At 41.1% G+C, this 21,148-nt stretch overlaps 1 protein-coding gene across 1 annotated transcript in view; it reads left to right on the top strand.

Annotated features, from left to right (window-relative positions):
- BEND6 (BEN domain containing 6) overlaps nt 1-21,148 on the top strand; it is a 63,410-nt gene that overhangs the window by 40,378 nt on the left and 1,884 nt on the right. Inside the window, exons 5-6 of the mRNA XM_019986339.2 lie at nt 1,052-1,244; nt 3,164-3,300. Of these exons, the coding sequence (XP_019841898.2) occupies nt 1,052-1,244; nt 3,164-3,291 (321 nt within the window). The 3' untranslated portion in view covers nt 3,292-3,300. The remainder of the gene's footprint in view (nt 1-1,051; nt 1,245-3,163; nt 3,301-21,148) is intronic.

Here is a 21,148-nt window from a genome sequence, read left to right as displayed (position 1 = left end):
AATCTAGCTTTCAGAACACTTGGATCTTAGTGTACCAGTTTCCTCCTGCGATGTAACAGGATCCCACAAACTGAGTGATTTATAATATTACAAACTCAGATGCTATAAACCCAAGGTGCGGGCTACTTCTTTCCTTTCTAGAGGCTCAGGGGAAGGCTCTGTTTCCTGGCCGTGTGGGTTCTAGAATTCAGTCTCTTGTGGCGCTACAGCTGAGCTCCCTGTTTTCTTGTCAGCTGTAAACTGAAGGATGTTCCCACATGCCCCGATTCGTGGTCTTCCTCCACCATCTTCAAAGCCAGTCAGAGCAGGCAAACCCCTCTCACTCTCCGAGTCTCTCCTTCCTCTGTGTCTTCTTTCTTGGCCACTCTTCTGCGTTCAGAGGGCTCACGTGAGCCCTCAATAAATGTTAGCCATTTTCTTTATTATTATTAAACACTTACTGTGTGCTTATTATACACCAGACACTGCTCAGTGTGTGTATATATTTACACACATAAGATTATATATGTATGTGTGTATGTAAATATATATTCATACTTGCAATAAAGTACATGCATTTAAGTGTAAAAAAGGTAAAATGTAAAAACTTCTCATAATTAGATTGGGCCTTTATGAATAACCCAGCATACTCTCCAGCTTTCCCCATCTCAAGGTCCTTTAATGACTCCTGCAAAGTTGATTTTCCCACATAGGGTGACACATTCACAGGTTTCGGGGATGACGATGTTGTCCGTGGGCCATTATTCTGTTTAGTAGGAACGGTTGAGGGTGGAATAATCCTTCAAGCACCAAATCCAGATTACATGACAAGAATTTGAATACACTTTGTAACAAATACCTCATACATATTGGGAATCTATCTCAAAAATAACATCTAACTCTAACCCCTGATATATATATATATATATATAAATATATATTAAATATATGGGCATCACCTTAAAGAATGTTGATTTTGTTTTCTGGTCTGTATGAATTCAATGAATAATATATTTCTTTAGATACTCCTTTCCTTTTTCCGTTTTTTCAATTATTATTTTTAATTTTTCAGTTCAAGATTGAAAAATGGCAGATTGCACGTTGCAACAAGAGCAAGCCTCAGAAGTTCATTAATGATTTAATGCAGGTGCTTTACACAAATGAATACATGGCCACACACAGCCTGACGGGGGCAAAATCCTCTACTTCAAGGGACAAGGCCGTGAAACCAGCTATGAATCAGAATGAAGTTCAAGAAATTATAGGTGATATGATTGCATTATATTGTGTCACATGAATCTGAAATTAGTTTACCATTCAACATTTGGTTGTTCTTTCATTACCTTTTTTTCTTCAGATTTATTTTTCTTTGAGAGAAATATCTCGGGGTAGCCGAAACCTCTTAGGATACATGGTGAATTTTGTGGAACAACTTACATTAAAAGTGGTTAGTGGGACTTCCTTGGTGGTTCAGTGGTTAAGAATCCGCCTGCCAATGCAGAGGACGCAGGTTCGATCCCTGGTCCAGGAAGATCCCACATGTTGAGGAATATCTAAGCCCAAGCGCCTACTGAAAAATACACTGTGTGCCGCCACGACTAGAGAAAGCCAATGAGAGGCACCAAGAACCCAGCGTGGCCAAAAATTAATTAGTTTAAAAAATTTTAGGTGGTTATTAAAATAAAAATGAATTCTATATCACTGAAAAATTTGAATTCATACAATTCATAGCTTTAGAAGAGTAAAGTTTCAAAATTCACTCCAACAAAATTTTAGTAACTGTTCATATCTTGTATTCTTTTTCTTTATTTTGGTTAGAAATGTCCCTTATCTTTTATTCAGAAAAATGAAGGTTAATGTAACCATCCTACCTACAGTTTTTAAGTTCATCTCCTTAAATATAATAATCTAGGTTATCAAGTAACAATTTTAAGTACTCACTGAATCCCAGCTCTCTGTATTTTGATAGTACTTCATTTCTTAGTTGGAAAATAGTCAGTTGGAATCTGCTTGTTTCAGCTGATGCTGGGAATGGGTAAAAATAAATTCTCAGCATTTTGGGTCAAGGGCACGTGATATTCAGAACAAGCAACAAGGGTTAAGCTGGGTGGTACCGTAGGAAGACTCATACATATGTTCTCAGTTTATGATATAGACCTAGTTATCTCTTGCTTTGCTTTGGAAAATCTGCCTATATAGTCTGTTTAAATATCTCATGGTGTGTGGGCTGCTTTTTCAAAATGGAGGCCAAAATTATAATGTGTGGTATTTGGTGTTTTATCTCAGTTCGTATCTTAAGATGCAAAGGCCTGATAATGTGGGTTTTTAATTAATTTACTTATTTTTATTCAAGTATAGTTGATGTATAGTATTACATAAATTATAGGTGTACAATATAGTGTTTCGGGGCTTCCCAGGTGGCTCAGTGGTAAAGAATCCACCTGCCAATGCAAGGGAACACAGGAGATGTAGGTTCAGTCCCTGGGTGGGAAAGATCTCCCACTGGCAACCCACTCCAGTGTTCTTGCCTGGAGAATCCTATGGACAGAGGAGCCTGGCCAGCTATAGTCCATGGGGTAAAAAAAGCGTCGGACACGGCTCAGTAACTGAGCAGGCACACATGCAATATAGTGTTTCACAGTTTTTAATGTTTATACTCTATTTACAGTTATTATAAACTATTGGCTCTATTTCCCAGGTTGTACAATGAACGTGAAAGAGAAAGTTGCTCAGCTGTTTCAGACTCTCTGCAACCTCATGGATTGTATTCTCCAGGCCAAAATACTGGAGTGGATAGCCTATCTCCTCTCCAGGGTATCTTCCCAACTCAGGGATTGAACCCAGGTCTCCCGCATTGCGGGCGGATTCTTTACCAGCTGAGCCACCAGGGCAGCCCAAGCATACTGGAGTGGATAGCCTATCCCTTCTCCAGGGGATCTTCCTGACTCAGGATTCAAACCAGGGTCTCCTGCATTGGAGGCAGATTCTTTACCAGCTGAGCCACAAGGGAAGCCCGTATAACTTACTTTATGCATAATCATTGTACCTCTTATCCTCCCAGCCCAACATCACCCCGCCCCTACTCCCCCACTCCCCACTGGTAACCACCGGTTTGTTCTTTGTTTTTGTGACTCTACTCCCATCTGATAAAATGTTTTTCTGTGTTTTGTTGCTGTTGTTACAGGAATCACAAAGCAATTGTTTCCCAGCACAGACGACGTTTCAATCAGGAGAATGATAGGGCAAAAGCTAAACAACTGTACCAAGAAGCCAAATTTAAGCAAAACTCTGAGCTCTCAGGATATTAAGTAGAACTTCTCGGTAAGTCTTGTCAATCTCTGTAATCCTTTCAGTGTGGCAAGAAGATGCAGTGCCTGTACCATGAGACAGCCTTTCCCAAACACTCTGCTGGAGGAGACCAGGTGGCTGTGCGAAGCTGATGAGTATTCCTGGGGTGAAGCAAAGACAGGGAAGGGGATGTAAACTTGGGAAATGCTGGGTCAGGTACACAGATTCTCCTCTCCCAGAGCCTCTCAAATATTCTGATGCCCTTTAAACACGCCCGAGTGCAGCAGAAATCTCTAAGAAGGGCATATTGGGTATAGTGTTTCCCAAGTGCATTTCACTGAGGAAGTTTTATTTTTCTTCACATCTTAACTATGGGTGGAGCTAGAAGGGAGCCAGGGGAAAGACACATGACAATTTAGGAAGTGCTTCTCTAGAATAAGAGGGGTACAGACCCTTGGGAGGTCCCTGAGGCCCGTCACTGGGGCTGCACTTACAACGCTGAACAGAGAACAAACCGCTGGTCGAGGGTCTCCTCTACCATCCCATCCTGCTTCCCAGTGTCTTTAAATCGTTCAGTCAGTTGTTACAGTTTGTATTTGTGAGATAAGTATTTTTTACCAATATATTTGTATTAAAATACTCAAAGGAAGAACTATTTGTTTTTAGTGAGTTCTAAAGGAAATTCACTTTATGATCAGGCCTTGCCCTAGGCAAGAGTGTGATGTGGAATTGTGTTTGTTTACTAAGTGAAAGTCTTGGCCTTTTCACCTGTCCTCACTCTTCCTCTTCATTATTTTGATGGAAAATACATGACACATGTGCACTGTTATGCTTTTAATAACTTTTAAACAGAGTATATGATAAGCAAGTGAGGGCAGGCTTTCCTTCCATTTTCTTTACTTCTGTCTTTGACTTCCACTTTGCCTGCTCTCTGCCTGATTCGTCACCTTGAGACCATGTCATTTGTCTTTTTCTTCTGTGTTTTAAATAGATGTGGATATGAGTGTAATACAGCGATTCCCCCATCCATCACTGACTACCACCTCATCCTCCTTGAGGGTCCCTTACTATGTTGCTGTACATTTAAGGCTACCTCTGCTGAGGGTCAACAATAGTCTCTCTTCCTGTAACAAAACAAAATGACCAAAACACCTACTTATAATAGCTGCAGGGAAATTCTTTCCCTTGGCTCACACATACTGGCAGACCTGCCTGAAGAATTTATAAAAGGTAAAGATACTTGTATCCTTTTTCTCCCCCAGGGATTAAAAATTTCAGTAGATGGTAAATCTCACAGTCACCCAGTTAAGAGCTAATTGCTTAAAAGAGCCCTTGGAACTTCTTGGGTTTTTTTTAAAATTTATTTTATTGAAGTACAGTTGATTTACAATGTTAATTTCTACTGTAGAGCAAAGTGATTCACGTATATATATACATATATATATATATTCTTTTTTGTATTCTTTTCATTATGGTTAATCCCAGGATATTCAAAATATGGACTTCTTTTTTGACATGAGGCTCCTCAGTTGTATCATGGCCAAGTTCCCCATCTACAGGTCATGTTACCAGACCTCCAAGTCATAGGGCTCTCTTTTGGAGCACATAACTGTGTCTCAGAGCTCCGCAAAGCATTTTCATATCCTAACTCCTTCCTGTTTTATATCCCAGGCTGTGAGGGCAGGCATGAAACTCATATCTGATAACAGCAGAATATTGAAGAAATTAAAGTTAAAAGGTTTTTCTATCAGTTTTGCTTGCACTTGCCAGCCATAAAAATCACCTGGTGATGACATTAATTAAAACTGAAAGGAAGAAGGAATCTTTTGTTATGAATGCAGGAGACTCTGGTGCCTCGTGCCCCTGAGCTTGGGGGCCAAGATGCTTGGAATAGAAATGCGTATATTTTGAATCAGAAGTAGAGATAAACAGTAGAATGGGATTTTTGTTTAATTGGCAGATACCTTTCATTTGAAGTATAGGCTCAATCCAATTATTTCAAAAGGACTGAGAAAATTCACTGGGAAAGACAGGGTCACAGAAGCCCTGATTCAGCCGTGCTTGATGAATGAGTCAGATACAGCGCCACCTGGTGGAGCACTGCTACACTTACAGCGCCACCTGGTGGAGCACTGCTACACTTACAGCGCCACCTGGTGGAGCACTGCTACACTTAACAGCGCCACCTGGTGGAGCACTGCTACACTTACAGCGCCACCTGGTGGAGCACTGCTGCACTTTTCTCTTTTTGCTCATTTGATGGGTAGGAACCTAAAGTGACTGCGTTTACTCAGGCAAACCATACTCCTCCTCACCATGCCTTCAAAAGTATTCTTTGGAAAAATCATTGCTCTCCCATTACTGCAGTAAAAGCAGTAGATACTTCAAAACCATGTAGATTTCTATGAATTCCAATATATCTAGGAAACCCAGCAGGCCTACCAGGGCTCTGGTAGACTGTGCCCCCCACGCAGGACTGAGCTCCCAGTGGCCCCCAGCTTGGATTTGAGAAGACAAACATTTCCCAGCTCAGACTCGTCTTTGTAAGAATAAGAGCTAAGCCCATCCTGCCACTTTGAGTCCATCCCCTCTCACTTCCGTGACTTGTCTGCAGCTCTCACTCTGCCTAGAGCTTCATGTTGCCAATCTTTCTGACCTTTCTCCATTGTTTTGCTTTTTTCTTACAAGAGCTGTAGAACATTTTATCTATAAGGATTACAGAATATTAGACCATCACCTCTGTAACATTCCTCGGTGGTCAAACAGCCTTCTGAAATGTCCGTGGCTGCTGCAGTGTATATAATCTCTACCATAATATTACATGTGCAGGTAACTGCAAGGTGATCTAATACAGCAGTGCTCAGACACGATTGGGAGGGGTTTTGTCCCCTGCCCCTGAAAGGGGATATGTGAAAATGTCTTGGAGGCCTTTGGGTTAGAGAGGCGCCAGGGATGCTGCTATACATCCAACAATATACAGGACAGCCCCCATAATAAAGAATTACCCAGTCCATCTGTCAATTCTGCCTAAGTTGAGAAAGTGAAAGTGAAAGTTGCTCAGTTGTTTCTGACTCTTTGCGACCCCATGGACTATACAGTCCATGGAATTCTCCAGGCCAGAATACTGGAGTGGGTAGCCTTTGCCTTCTCCAGAGGATCTTCCCAATCCAGGGATCAAACCCAGGCCTACCATCGCAGGCAGATTCTTTCCCAGCTGAGCCACAAAGGAAGCCCAAGAATACTGGAGTGGGTAGCCTATCCCTTCTCCAGGGGATCTTCCCAACCCAGGAATCAAACCAGGGTCTTCTGGACTGCAGGCAGATTCTTTACCAACTGAGCTATGAGGGAAGCCCAAGGCTGAGAAATCCTGACGTAAATGATTTCCTGGTCACCAGGATGGTAGAGTAGGAAGACCCTGAGCCTACCTCCTCCCAGGGGCACACCAAGATTAAACCTGTTTGCAGACCATCTATCAATAGGAATGACCTGAAGACTAGCAGAAAGGATCTTCTACAACTAAAGAGATGAAGAAGGAACCACAAGAAGAAGGGTAGGAGGGGTGGAGACATGGTATAGTCAAGACCCAAGTAAGTAACCAATGAACAGGAGGATAGTCACAATCGCAGAGGTTCTCCCCAGGGAGTGATGGGTCCAAGACCCATATCAAGCTTCCCAGCCATGGGGGTCCTGGCACCAGGAAGACAAGCCCCCAGAATATCTGGCTTTGAAGGTGCAGCTTGCATTCAAGAGAGCTAGGGGCCTGTAGGAAATAGAGACCCCACTCAAACAGGGTATGTGCAGAATCTCACACACTGTAAGTCCCAGTTCAGAAGCAACAATCTGAGAGAAGCCTGGGTCAGACTCACTTGCTGCCCTTGGACAGCCTCCTGGACCAGTAGGAGGCAACGGGGACTTCCCTAGAGACAGAGACACTGGTGGCAGCCACTTTTGGGAGCGCATTCTACCGCAAGGACACTGGTGCTGGCAACCACTGTTTTGGAGCCCTCTCTCTAGCCTATTAGCTCTGGGACTTACCCACCCACCAGCCGGTCACCACTAGTCTTGGGACCCTTCAGGTTGAACAGGGACCTGGCCCCACCCTCTAGCAGGCTGGCAGAAGCCCTGGTACCCCCAAGGCCAGAACCAGCACTGGGAGCCCTGGTCCCACAGCCAGCAGTGCCAAGATCACACCTCACACCAGTGGGCTGGCACAAGCCTCAGCCCTTACTGGGCCCCACGGGACCTGCCCTGGATCACCTGCAGCCAGTTTACCAGGATCCTGCCTTGCCCAGTGGCTCAGCAAAAATCCCAGGGCTCTGCAGGCCTGGCAGCCAGCTGTGCCAGGATGTGGCCCCTTCCACCAGCAGCCAGTAGCTTCTGCATGAGGCAGGGCCTGGCAGCCAACTGGACAAGGGAGAGTCCCATATACCAGCATGCCCACAGCATGCCCTACCATAACAGGAGGGCCCACTCAGCCTACCTGGGCACCCTGATAGCGCACAAGGGGCGTGCACTACTGGTATGCACAGCGTGTCTCCCACAGAAGTCCACTTCTCCAAAATCTGGATGGAAATGTAAGCAAGGGAACTTCCATTCCACTGTCAGCCACCTTTTCAACAGAAACTATGCAGGCCAGAAAGGAGTGGCACAGTATAGTCAAAGTGATAAAAAGAGAAACCTCAATCAACATAGTCCACCCATCAAGGCTCTCGTTGACGTTTGAAGGAGAGATAGTTTCCCAGACAAGTGCCGCACTCTAGTTCCTCTTCACTTTCTGCCATTATATCATTTCCATATCTGAGGTTGTTGATATATCGCCTGGCATCCTTGATTCCAGCTTATAATTCTTCCAGCCTGGCATGCTATATGATGTACACTGCAAAGAAGTTAAATAAGCAGGGTGACAATACACAGCCTTCTCATACTTTTCCCCCAATTTTGAACTAGTCCATTGTTCCATGTCCCATTAACTGTTGCTTCTTGACCCACATACAGGTTTCTCAGGAGGCAGATCAGGTGTTCTGGTATTCCCATCTCTTTAAGAATTTTCCAGTTTCTTGTGATCCACACAGTGAAAGGCTTTAGCATAGTCAATGAAGCAGAAATAGATTCCAAATTTCCTGGAATTCCATTGTGACCCAATGAATTCCATTGTGACCCAACGACTCCATTCTGTAATCCAACGAATGTTGAAAATTTGATCTCTAGTTCCTCTGCTTCTTTGAAAACCAATTTGGACATCTAGAAGTTCTTGGTTCACATACTCCTGAAGCCTAACTTGAGCCATTTTGAACATAACCTTACTAACATGTAAAATGAATGCAATTGTACCCTACTTGGAAAATTCTAAAAAAGAGCATTGCCCTTTTTGGTAATTGGAATGAAAACTGACCTTTTCTAGTCCTGTGACCACTATTGAGCTTTCCAAATTTGCTGTCATATTGAGGGCAGCATTTTAACAGCATCATCCTTTAGGATTTGAAATAACTGGAATTCCATCACCTCCACTAGCTTTATTCCTAGTACTGCTTCCTAAGGCCCATTTGACTTCACACTCCAGGATGTCTGGCTCTAGGTGAGTAACCACATCATTGTGGTTATCCAGGTCATTAAGACCTTTTTTTTTTTTCTGGTTGAGAGACAACTTTTCTTAAAAACATGTAAAACCACTCCCACTTGTGAGTTAGTATATCTATATTATTACCTTTAATTGCAATCTACTGTTTCATGTTATACATCACTATAGTTTATTTATTTTTTATTTCTATTTTTTTGTTTGTATTTTAGTTTACTTATTTTTTAATTGAAGGATAATTGCTTTACAGAATTTTGTTGTTTTCTGTCAAACTTCAACATGAATAAGCCATAGGTATACAATATATCCCCTCCCTTTTGAACCTCCCTCCCATTTCCCTCCCCATCTCACCCCTCTAGGTTGATACAGAGCCCCTGTTTGAGTTTCCTGAGCCATACAGCAAATTCCCGTTGGCTATCTATTTTACATATGATAATGTAAGTTTCCATGCTACTCTTTCCATACATTTCATCCTCTCCTCCCCTCTCCCCATGTCCATAAGTTTATTCTCTATGTCTGTTTCTCCATTGCTGCCCTGCAAATAAATTCTTCTGTACCATTTTTCTAGATTCTGTATATGTGCATTAGTATACGATAATTATCTTTCTCTTTCTGACTCACTTCACTGTATATAATAGGCTCTAGGTTCATCCACCTCACTAGAATCAAATGCGTTCCTTTTTATGGTTGAGTAATATGTGTATATGTACCACAACTTCTTTATCCATTCATCTGTCGATGGACATCTAGGTTGCTTCCATGTTCTAGCTATTGTAAATAGTGGTGCAATGAACAATGGGATACATGTGTCTTTTTAAATTTTGGTTTCTTCAGGGTATGTGCCTAGGAGAGGGATTGCTGAGTCATCAGATCAGATCAGTCACGCAGTCATGTCCGACTCTTTGCAACCCCATGAATCGCAGCATGTCAGGCCTCCCTGTCCATCACCAACTCCCGGAGTTCACTCAGACTCACGTCCATCGAGTCAGTGATGCCATCCAGCCATCTCATCCTCTGTCGTCCCCTTCTCCTCTTGCCCCCAATCCCTCCCAGCATCAGAGTCTTTTCCAATGAGTCAACTCTTCGCATGAGGTGGCCAAAGTACTGGAGTTTCAGCTTTAGCATCATTCCTTCCAAAGAAATCCCAAGGCTGATCTCCTTCAGAATGGACTGGTTGGATCTCCTTGCAGGCCAAGGCACTCTCAAGAGTCTTCTCCAACACCACAGTTCAAAAGCATCAATTCTTTGGCATTCAGCCTTCTTCACAGTCCAACTCTCACATCCATACATGACCACAGGAAAAACCATAGCCTTGACTAGACGGACCTTTGTTGGCAAAGTAATGTCTCTGCTTTTGAATATGCTATCTAGGTTGGTCATAACTTTCCTTCCAAGGAGTAAGTTTCTTTTAATTTCATGGCTGCAGTCACCATCTGCAGTGATTTTGGAGCCCAGAAAAATAAAGTCTGACACTGTTTCCAGTGTTTCCACTGTTTCCCCATCTATTTCCCATGAAGTGGTGGGACCGGATGCCATGATCTTCGTTTACTGAATGTTGAGCTTTAAGCCAACTTTTTCACTCTCCACTTTCACTTTCCTCAAGAGGCTTTTTAGTTCCTCTTCACTTTCTGCCATAAGGGTGGTGTCATCTGCATATCTGAGGTTATTGATATTTCTCCTGGCAATCTTGATTCCAGCTTATGTTTCTTCCAGTCCAGCGTTTCTCATGATGTACTCTGCATATAAGTTAAATAAACAGGGTGACAATATACAGCCTTGACATACTCCTTTTCCTATTTGGAACCAGTCTGTTGTTCCATGTCCAGTTCTAACTGTTGCTTCCTGACCGGCATACAAATTTCTCTAGAGGCAGATCAGGTGGTCTGGTATTCCCATCTCTTTCAGAATTTTCCACAGTTTATTGTGATCCACACAGTCAAAGGCTTTGGCATAGTCAATAAACCAGAAATAGATGCTTTTCTGGAACTCTCTTGCTTTTTCCATGATCCAGCGGATGTTGGCAATTTGATCTCTGGTTCCTCTGCCTTTTCTAAAACCAGCTTGAACATCAGGAAGTTCAGAGTTCACGTATTGCTGAAGCCTGGCTTGGAGACTTTTGAGCATTACTTTACTAGCGTGTGAGATGAGTGCAATTGTGTGGTAGTTTGAGCATTCTTTGGCATTGCCTTTCTTTGGGATTAGAATGAAAACTGACCTTTTCCAGTCCTGTGGCCACTGCTGAGTTTTCCAAATTTGCTGGCATATTGAGTGCAGTGCTTTCACAGCATCATCTTTCAGGATTTGGAATAGCTCAACTGAAATTCCATCACCTCCACTAGCTTTGTTCATAGTGATGCTTTCTAAGGCCCACTTGACTTCACATTCCAGGATGTCTGGCTCTAGGTCAGTGATCACACCATCGTGATTATCTGGGTCGTGAAGATCTTTTTTGTACAGTTCTTCTGTGTATGCTGAGTCATATGGTAGTTTTATTCCTAGATTTTTAAGGAATCTCCATACCATCTTCCATAGTGGCTGTATCCATTTACATTCCCACCAACAGTGCAAGAGCATTCCCTTTTCTCCACACCCACTCCAGCATTTATTGTTTGTAGACTTCTGATGATGGACATTCTGACTGGTGTGAGGTGATACCTCATTGTAATTTTGATTTGCATTTCTCTAATAATGAGGGATGTTGAGCATCTTTTCATGTGTTTGTTAGTCATCTGTCTGTCTTCTTTGGAGAAATGTCTGTTTAGGTCTTTTTCCCATTTTTTGATTGGGTTGTTTTTCTGGTATTAAGTTGTATGAGCTGCTTGTATATTTTGGAAATTAATCCTTTGTCAGTTGTTTCATCTGCTATTATTTTCTCCCATTCTGAGGGTTGTCTTTTCACCTTGCTTAGAGTTTCCTGTGCTGTGCAAAAGCTTTTACGTTTAATCAGGTCCCACTTGTTTACTTTTGTTTTTATTTCCATTACTCTAGGAGGTGGGTCATAGAGGGTCTTGCTTTGATTTATGTCCTCGAGTGTTCCGCCTATGTTTTCCTCTAAGGGTTTTCTAATTTCTGGTCTTACATTTAGGTCTTTAATCCATTTTAAGTTTATCTTTGTGTATGGTGTTAGGAAGTATTCTAATTTCATTCTTTTACATGTAGCTGTCCAATTTTTCCAGCACCATTTATTGAAGAGGCTGTCTTTGCCCCATTGTATATTCTTGCCTCCTTTGTCAAAAATAAGGTGCCCACAGGTGCATGGGTTTATTTCTGGGCTTTCTATCTTGTTCCATTGGTCTATATTTCTTCTTTTGTGCCGGTACCATACTGTCTTGATGACTGTCGTTTTGTGGTGTAATCTGAAGTCAGGAAGGTTAATTCTTCCAGCTCCATTGTTTTTTCTCAAGACTGCTGTAGCTATTTGGGGTCTCTTGTGTTTCATATGAATTTTGAAGTTTTTTGTTCTAGTTCTGTGAAAACTGCCATTGGTAATTTGATAGGGATTGCATTGAATCTGTAGATTGTGTTTGGTGGTATAGTCTTTTTCACAATATTGATTCTTCCTACCCAGAAACATGGAATATCTCTCAATTTGTTTATGTCATCTTTTATTTCTTTCATCAGTGTCTTAAAATTTTCTGTGTACACTTCTTTTGTCTCATTAGGTAAGTTTATTCCTAGATATTTTATTCTTTTTGTTGCAGTGGTGAATGGGATTAATTCCTTGATTTCTCTTTCTGATTTTTCATTGTTAGTATGTAGAAATGCAAGTGATTTCTGTGCGTTGATTTTGTATCCTGTGACTTTGCTAAATTCACTGATTAGCTCTAGTAATTTTCTGATAGTATCTTTATTGTTTTTAACGTACAGTATCATGTCATCTGCAAACAGTGAGAGCTTGACTTCTTTCCAATCTGGATTCCTTTTATTTCTTTTTGTTCTCTGACTGCTGTAGCTAGGACTTCCAGAACTATGTTGAATAATAGTGGTGAAACTGAACACCCTTGTCCTGTTCCTGATCTTACGGATAATGCTTTCAGTTTTTCACCATTGAGAATAATGTTTCCTGTAGGCTTGTCATATATGGCCTCTACAATGTTGAGGTTGGTTCCTTCTGTGCCTATTTTTTGAAGAGTTTTCATCATAAATGGGTGCTGAGTTTTGTCAAAGGCTTTTTCTGCATCTATTGAGATTATCATATAGTTTTTATCTTTCAGTTTGTTAATATGGTGTATCACATTGATTGATTTGCATATATTGAAGAATCCTGCCTCCCTGGAATAAACCCAACTTGATCATGGTGTATGAGCTTTTTAATGTATTGTTCAATTCTGTTTGCTAAAATTTTGTTGAGGATTTTTGCATCTATGTTCATCAGTGATATTGCCCTGTAGTTTTCTTTTTTTGTGTTGTCTTTATCTGGTTTTGGTATCAGGGTGATGGTGGCTTCATAGAATGAGTTTGGAAGTGTTCCTTCCTCTGCAATTTTTTGAAAGAGTTTTAGAAGAATAGGCATTAGCTCATCTCTAAATGTTTGATAGAATTCTCCTGTGAAACCATCTGAGGGCCTTTTTTGGTGGGGGGGAGATTTTTTTTATTGCAGCTTCAATTTCAGTGATTGCAATTGGATTGTTCATAATTTCTACTTCTTCCTGGTTCAGTCTTGGAAGATTGAACATTTCTAAGAATCTCTGTTTCTTCCAGGTTATCCATTTTATTGCCATATAGTTGTTCATAATAGTCTCTAATAATCCTTTGTATTTCTGCACTGTCTGTTGTAATCTCTCCTTTTTCATTTCTAATTATGTTGATTTGTTTCTTCTCTCTCTTTTCCTTGATGAGTCTGGCTAAAGTTTTGTCCGCTTTGTGTATCTTCTCAAAGAAGCAGCTTTTAGTTTTATTAAGCTTTACTCTTGTTTCTTTCATTTCTTTTTCAGTTATTTCTGCTCTATTTTTATGATTTCTTTCCTTCTGCTAATTCTGGGGGGTTTTGCTCTTCTTTTTCCAGTTGTTTTAGGTGTAAAGTTAGGTTGTATATTCAATGTTTTTCTTGTTTCTCGAGGTAGGATTGTATTGCTATAAACTTCCTCTTAGAACTGCTTTTTGCTGCATCCCATAGGTTTTGAGTTGTGTTTTCATTGTCATTTGTTTCTAGAAATTTTTTGATTTCCCTTTTGATTTCTTCAGTAACCTGTTGGTTACTTAGAAACGTATTGTTTAATCTCCATGTGTTTGTGTTTTTTACCGTTTTTCTGTTGTATTTGATATCTAGTCTCATAGCATTGTGGTCAGAAAAGACACTTGATATGATTTCAGTTTTCTTAAATTTACTGAGGTTTGATTTGTGACTCAAGATGTGGTCTGTCCTGGAGAATGTTCCATGTGCACTTGAGAAGATGTATTTTTCTGCATTTAGATGGAATGTCCTGAAGATACCAATGAGATCCATCTCATCTAATGTTTCAGTTAAGACTTGTGTTTCCTTATTAATTTTCTGTTTCGATGATCTGTCCATTGGTATGAGTGGGGTGTTAAAGTCTCCTACTATTATTGTGTTACTATTAATTTCTCCTTTTATGTCTGTTAGTGTTTGTCTTAATGTATTGCGGTGCTCCTATGTTGGGTGCATAGATATTTACAATTGTTATGTCTTCCTCTTGGATTGATCCCTTGATCATTATGTAGTGTCCTTCCTTATCTCTTGTAATATTCTTTGTTTTAAAGTCTATTTTTTCTGGTATGAAGATTGCTATTCCAGCTCTCTTTTGCTTTCCATGTGCATGGAATATATTTTTCCATCCAGACATCTAGAATATATTTTTCCATCCAGACTCTCACTTTCAGTCTATATGTGTCTTTAGGTCTGAAGTGGGTTTCTTGTAGACAGTACATATATGGGTCTTGTTTTTATATCCATTCAGCCAGTCTGCGTCTTTTGGTTGGAGCATTTAATCCATTTACATTTAAAGTAATTATTGATATATGTGTTCCTATTGCCAGTTTCTTAACTGTTTGGGGTTTGATATTGTAGATCTTTTTCTTCTCTTGTATTTCTTGACTCTATAAGTCCCTTTAACATTTGTTGTAAAGCTGATTTGGCGTTACTGAATTCTCTTAACTTTTGCTTGTCTGAAAAGCTTTTGATTTCTCCATCAATTTTGAATGAGGTCCTTGCTGGGTACAGTAATCTTGGTTGTAGATTTTTCCCTTTCAGTACTTAAAATATATCCTGCCATTCCCTTCTGGCCTGCAGAGTTTCTGCTGAAAGATCAGCTGTTAAACGAATCGGGTTTCCCCTGTATGTTCCTTGTTTCTTTTCCCTTGCTGCTTTTAATATTCTTTACTGTGTTTCATCTTTGTTAGTTTGATTATTATGTGTCTTGGCCTGTTTCTCCTTGGATTTACCCTGTATGGGACTCTTTGTGCCTCTTGGACTTGATTGATTATTTCCTTTTCCATGTTGGGGATATTTTCACCTATAATCTCTTCAAAAATGTTCTCATACCTTTTCTTTTTCTCTTCTTCTCGGACCCCTATAATTTGAATCTTGGTGCATTTGACATTGTCCAAGGGGCCTCTGGAACTATCCTCAGTTCTTTTCATTCTTTTCATTCATTCATACTTTATTCTGTTCTTCAGAAGTTATTTCTACCATTTTATCTTCCAGCTCACTGATTCATTCTTCTGCTTCAGATATTCTGCTATTGATTCCTTCTGCCATATTTTTAATTTCAGTAATTATGTTGTTTGTCTCTGTATGTTTGTTCTTTAATTCTTCTACGTCTTTGTTAATTGATTCTTGCATTTTCTCCATTCTGTTTTTTCAAGGTTTTTGATCATCTTTACTATCATTATTCTGAATTCTTTTTCAGGTAGTTTGCTTATCTCCTCTTCATTTATTTTGGCTTCTGTGTTTATAGTTTTACTCATTTGTGCAGTATTTCTCTGCCATTTCATTACTTTTCTTAAACTTATTGTGTTTGAGATCTTCTTTTCCCAGGCTTCAAGGTTGAATACTTTCTTTTGGTTTCTGCCCTCCTAATGTTGGTGCAGTGGTTTGTGTAAACTTCATACAGGGTGAGATTTGTGCTGTTTTGTTGGTGGTGGTGGTCCTCTGATGGGCAAGGCTGAGTGAGGTGGTAATCCTGTCTGCTGATGATTGGGTTTGTATTTTTGTTTTGTTTGTTGTTTGGATGAGGCATCCTGCACAGGGTGCTACTCATGGTTGGGAGATGCTGGGTCTTGTATTCAAGTGGTTTCTTTTGTGGGAGTTCTCACTATTTGATAATCCCTAGGATTAGTTCTCTGGTAGTCTGGGGTCTTGGAGTCAGTGCCCCCACTCCAAAGGCTCAGGGCTTGATCTCTGGTCAGGAATGAAGATTCCAGAAGTGGTGTGTTATGGCACTAAGTGAGATTAAAACAAATACCCAAAAACGAGGAACCAAAGATGAACCCCAGACAAATGGCAGTTACAAAATCAGGCAAAATAATTTAAAAAATGGAAAATGCACCTATACATATACACCCATAAACAAAATGAGAACAGTCCAATAAAAGTAAAGTATAATGGATTGACCTGGTGAAAACGGAAACCAAAAGTTATATCTACCAGTTAGGAACAAAACTAACTACGGCACAAACTGGAAAACAAAGCTAGAGCAAGGTGCCAGCTGAGGATTAAGCAAAGAAAACAAAACTAGCAAATATGTTGAGAGGAAAGTAAAGGAGAAAAACAAAGAAAGAATAGATACTCAAAGTTAAATAGAGGTAGATAAAGAAAAGTTATATACATTAAAGATTAACTGCAAGGGAAAAAGAACAGTAGGAAAAAGCAAACAAAGGAATAAATGTAGAAAGAATAATAGGTTTAAAAAATTAAAATTTAAAAAAAGAAGAGGAAAGAAAAAAAGAAGAAGAAAAGGAAAGAAAAAAAATAAAATAAAGAAAAACTCCACAGAACTGCAAAGGTCCAATGTAGAAGCAGAGGTTTATAACAACAATAAAAAGTGTGATTGAAAGAAAAAAACTCAAAAGCTTGATTAGCTTTCATAGTGTCAATAAAACTGACAACTACAACAGAGGAGGGGTGAAAGAGGGAAAAAAAAGAAAAAGAAAGAACATCCAAAAGAACCACAGAGCAAGTCAAAACATAAGAGTAACAAATGTTTTTCTTGAGCTACTGCTGTCAGGGAGTCACAGTCCACCTCACCTCCCTAGGATGGCCTCCAATACTGTGCTGGTCTCTGGACCTGCTGTGGGGGCAGCTCGGATTCTAATCTGGTCCTACTCCTGTATGCTCTTGCCTCCAATGTCCACAGCTATCAGAACTAGTATGTTTTCTTTTGTGGGAGCTCTCAACGTCCTTTTATCTATTCCATAGACACAGGGTCTGCCTTGTTGATTGTGTGGATTTAATCTGCAGCTTGTACAGCTGGTGAGGAGGTTTTGGGTCTTCTTCCTTAGCCACACTGCCCCTGGGTTTCAATTGTGGTTTTATTTCCACCTCTGCATGTGGTTTGGGGGTTTGTGTCCACTGGGGTTTGCTCCTGAGGCTGCCCTGGAGGGCTTGGGTTTGCCTCTGTGAGGGCCAGGTGTGGAGGCAGTGCAGCTGTTTGAGTCTCAGGGGTTCTGGCAGCAACAGTACTCAGTAGGGCTGGCGGCTAGGGCAGCAGAAAATACAGTGCTCTAGAAGGGTACGGCAACCAGTATTGGCCAGTACGCTCCAGTATTCTTGCCTGAAGAACCCCCCTGACAGAGAAGCCTGGCAGGCCACAGTCCATACAGTTGCAAAGAGTTGGACATAATTGAAGTGACCCCATGTGCATAGACTTTTCTTTGCCTGTGGCAGCTCTGCCCCAGTGAGGGTTGAGTGTGAAGGTGGTGCAGCTACTTGGGTTGCGGGAACCCTGGTGGCACCAAGTGTGCAGGGACACGGACTGCCTCAGCCTCAGGAGTTATGGTGCTATCAGTCTTTTTTAGAGCCTCTGGTAGCTGGCAATCAGAAGGCCTCTTTGGCTAGTCTTTCTCCATAGCTCCGCCCATTCAGGCACTTAGAGGGTTCTCTTGCCTGGGGTCCTTCTATGTTGTTCTGAGTGTCAGGCACATAGAGGGGCCCCCCTGGCTGGGGTCTTACTCTGGAGATCAGCATGTCAGGCACTTAAAGGGGCACCCTGGGTGGGGTCTTAACTCTAGTTCGGTGCATCAGGCACTTGATGGGCCATCCCGTCTACTGATCAGTGTGACGTGTGGGGAAAGAGAGGCTATGGTGATGGCTCCACTCCCTACGTGTGACTCAGCAGTATTGCCTTGCTTCCATGGCTGCCTGGCTTTCCTCCACAGGCATTTTCCACCACAATCTCCTCCCTCACATCCTCTCTGTCCGTCTCTCCAGTCGACAGCAGCCCTTGCCCTGGGGTTGCTCCACAATCCCTAAGCTCCAGCTCCCAGCCACTGCACCTTCTAAGTAAGGGACCTGTGTCCCTGTCCAGGGTATGTATGGCTGCAGCAAGGACTGTCTGATTCTCATTCCATTTAGGTTGACAGAGATCAACTGTTTCACTCTCAGCCTTAAAAGTTTTTCCTCTGACTCAGACAATTGCCCCGATGTGGGGATCAGACCCCTGCTTCAGTTCTCCCACCCACTGAAGGCAGGTCCAGACCTAGTAACACTCCTGTTTTTCCCCCTAGTTCCTTCATCCTAACAAGTTTTTGCGTGGTTCTATATATTCTTTTCCACGGGTCAGGTACTCCTGTCCACTCTCAGCTGGTGGTCTTTATGCATCTCTGTGTGTGAAGGTGTATTCCTGATGTATCCATGAAAAGAGATGTACTCCGTGTCCACCTCCTCCCCCGCCATCTTGTTCTCCAAGACCTTTTTTGTATTCTTGCCACCTCTTCTTAATCTCTCCTGCTTCTATTAGGTCTTTACTATTTCTGCCCTGTATTGTTCATTTCCTTGCATGAAACATTCCCTTTATAACACCAGTTCTCTTGAAGAGATCCCTATTCTTTCCCATTCTACTGTCTTTTATTTCTTTGCACTGTTCATTTAAGAAAGCTTTCTTATGTCTCACTATTCTCTGGAATTCTGCACTCAGTGGGTATGTCTTTCCCTTTCTCCTTCACCTTTCACTTCTCTTCTTTGTTTCACAGACAAAACTCTGTGAGCCTTTGACCTGCTTCATGTTGTACTCCAAGGTCAAACTTGTCTGTTACTCCAGGTATCTCTTGATTTCCTACTTTTGCATTCCAATCCCCAGTGATGAAAAGGGCATCTTTTTTTGATGTTAGTTCTAGAATGTGTTGTAGGTCTTCATAGAACCAGTCAACTTCACCTTCTCTTGCATTACTGGTTGAGGCATAGACTTGGATTACTGTGATGCTGAATCAGTTGCCTTGGAAAAGAACCAAGTACATTCTGTCATTTTTGAGATTGAACTTAAGTGCTGCATTTTTTATTCTTTTGTTGGCTATGAGGGCTACTACATTTAGTCCACTGGATTCTTGCCCACAATAGTAGACATAATGGTCATCTGAGTTAAATTCACTCATTCCTGTCCATTTTAGTTCACTGATTCTTAAAATATCAATATTCACTCATGCCATCTCCTGCTTCATCACATCCAATTTGCTTTGATTCATGGACCTAACATTCCAGATTCCTATGCAATATTTTTCTTTACAGCATCAAACTTTACTTTCACCACCAGACACATCCACAACTGAGTGTCGTTTCCAGTTTGACCCAACCGCTTCACTTCATTCTTTCTGGAGCTATTAGTAATTGATTTCCTCTCTTCATCTGTAGCATATTCTGAACTAAGAGGCTCATCTTCCAGTGTCATATCTTTTTGCTTTTTCATACTGTTCATGGGGTTCTCACAGCTGGAACACTGAAGTAGTTCTTCTAAAGGGACTTCTCTAAATGAAAAAGAAAAACCAGAAACTCCAGAAAAAACAGAAAACCAGAAAATAGAATTATATTTCTAGAAAAACAAGAAAGGTAAAATTTCACAAGGAAAAAAAACTCACCAGTAAGAGCAAACAGACAGTAAGGGCAGTATACCCACCACTTATAATGCTAGTATGAAAGTTAAAAGACAAAATCATCTATGTTGAATAGTTAAAGAGTACACAAAATACAAAGACATAAATATGATGTAAAAAACATGACATGTTCTGGGGAGGAAGTAAAAATGTAGGATTGTTAGAATGTGTTTGAATTTAGGAGATTATCAACTTAAAAAAAAATTATCTGTATATATAGGTTGCCATATATAAACCTCGGGCTTCCCAGATGGCTCAGTGGATAAAGAACCTGTCTGCAGTGCAGGAGACATGGGATCGATCTTTGGGTTGGGAAGATCCCCTGGAAAAGGGCATGGCAACCCACTCTAGTATTCTTGCCTGGGAAATTCCATCAACAGAAGAGCCTGGCAGGCTACAGTCTGCTGCTACTGCTGCTAAGTCGCTTCAGTTGTGTCCGACTCTGTGTGACCCCATAGACGGCAGCCCACCAGGCTTCCCTGTCCCTGGGATTCTCCAGGCAAGAACAATGGAGTGGGTTGCCATTTCCTTCTCCAAATGCATGAAAGTGAAAAGTGAAAGTGAAGTCGCTCAGTCGTGTCCGACTCTTCACGACCCCATGGACTGCAGCCTACCAGGCTCCTCCTGCATGGGATTTTCCAGGCAAGAGTACTGGAATGTGGTGCCATTGCCTTCTCCAAGGCTACAGTCTATGGGGTCACAAAGAGCTGGATACGACTGAAGCGACTGAGCACGCTCATATAAACCTTATGATAACTAAAAACACAAATCCATAATACATTCCCCCACAAAAGAGAAAGGGATCCAAACGTAACTCTAAATACAGTCATCAAACCAGAGGGAAGAGAGCAAAAGAAGAGAAAAGAAAAAAACAAAGAAAGAAAAATGAATAATGAAGGAAACTATAAACAAGACAAAAAGTCACCCTACTGAATGAGAGAAGATATTTGTAAATGATATACTCCATAGGAGTTAATATCCAAAATACAGAGAACTCATACAATTGAACATAAAAAAAAAAACACAAACAGCCCCATTTAAAAATGTATAGAGGACCTGAATAGACATTTTTCCAAAGAAGACATACAGATGGCGAAAAGGCATATCAAAAGATGCTCAGCATCACTAATCATCAGGGAAATGCAAATCAAAACCACAACGAGATATCATCTCACACCTGTCAGAATGGCTATTATCAAAAATACAGCAAATAAGAAGCGTTGGCAAGGATGAGAAAAGAGAAAAGAGAACCCTCATGTACTG

Source organism: Bos indicus, chromosome 23 (genome assembly GCF_029378745.1).
Source record: "Bos indicus isolate NIAB-ARS_2022 breed Sahiwal x Tharparkar chromosome 23, NIAB-ARS_B.indTharparkar_mat_pri_1.0, whole genome shotgun sequence".
Lineage (NCBI taxonomy): Eukaryota > Metazoa > Chordata > Mammalia > Artiodactyla > Bovidae > Bos > Bos indicus.
This window is presented reverse-complemented; position numbering and strand designations above follow the sequence as displayed.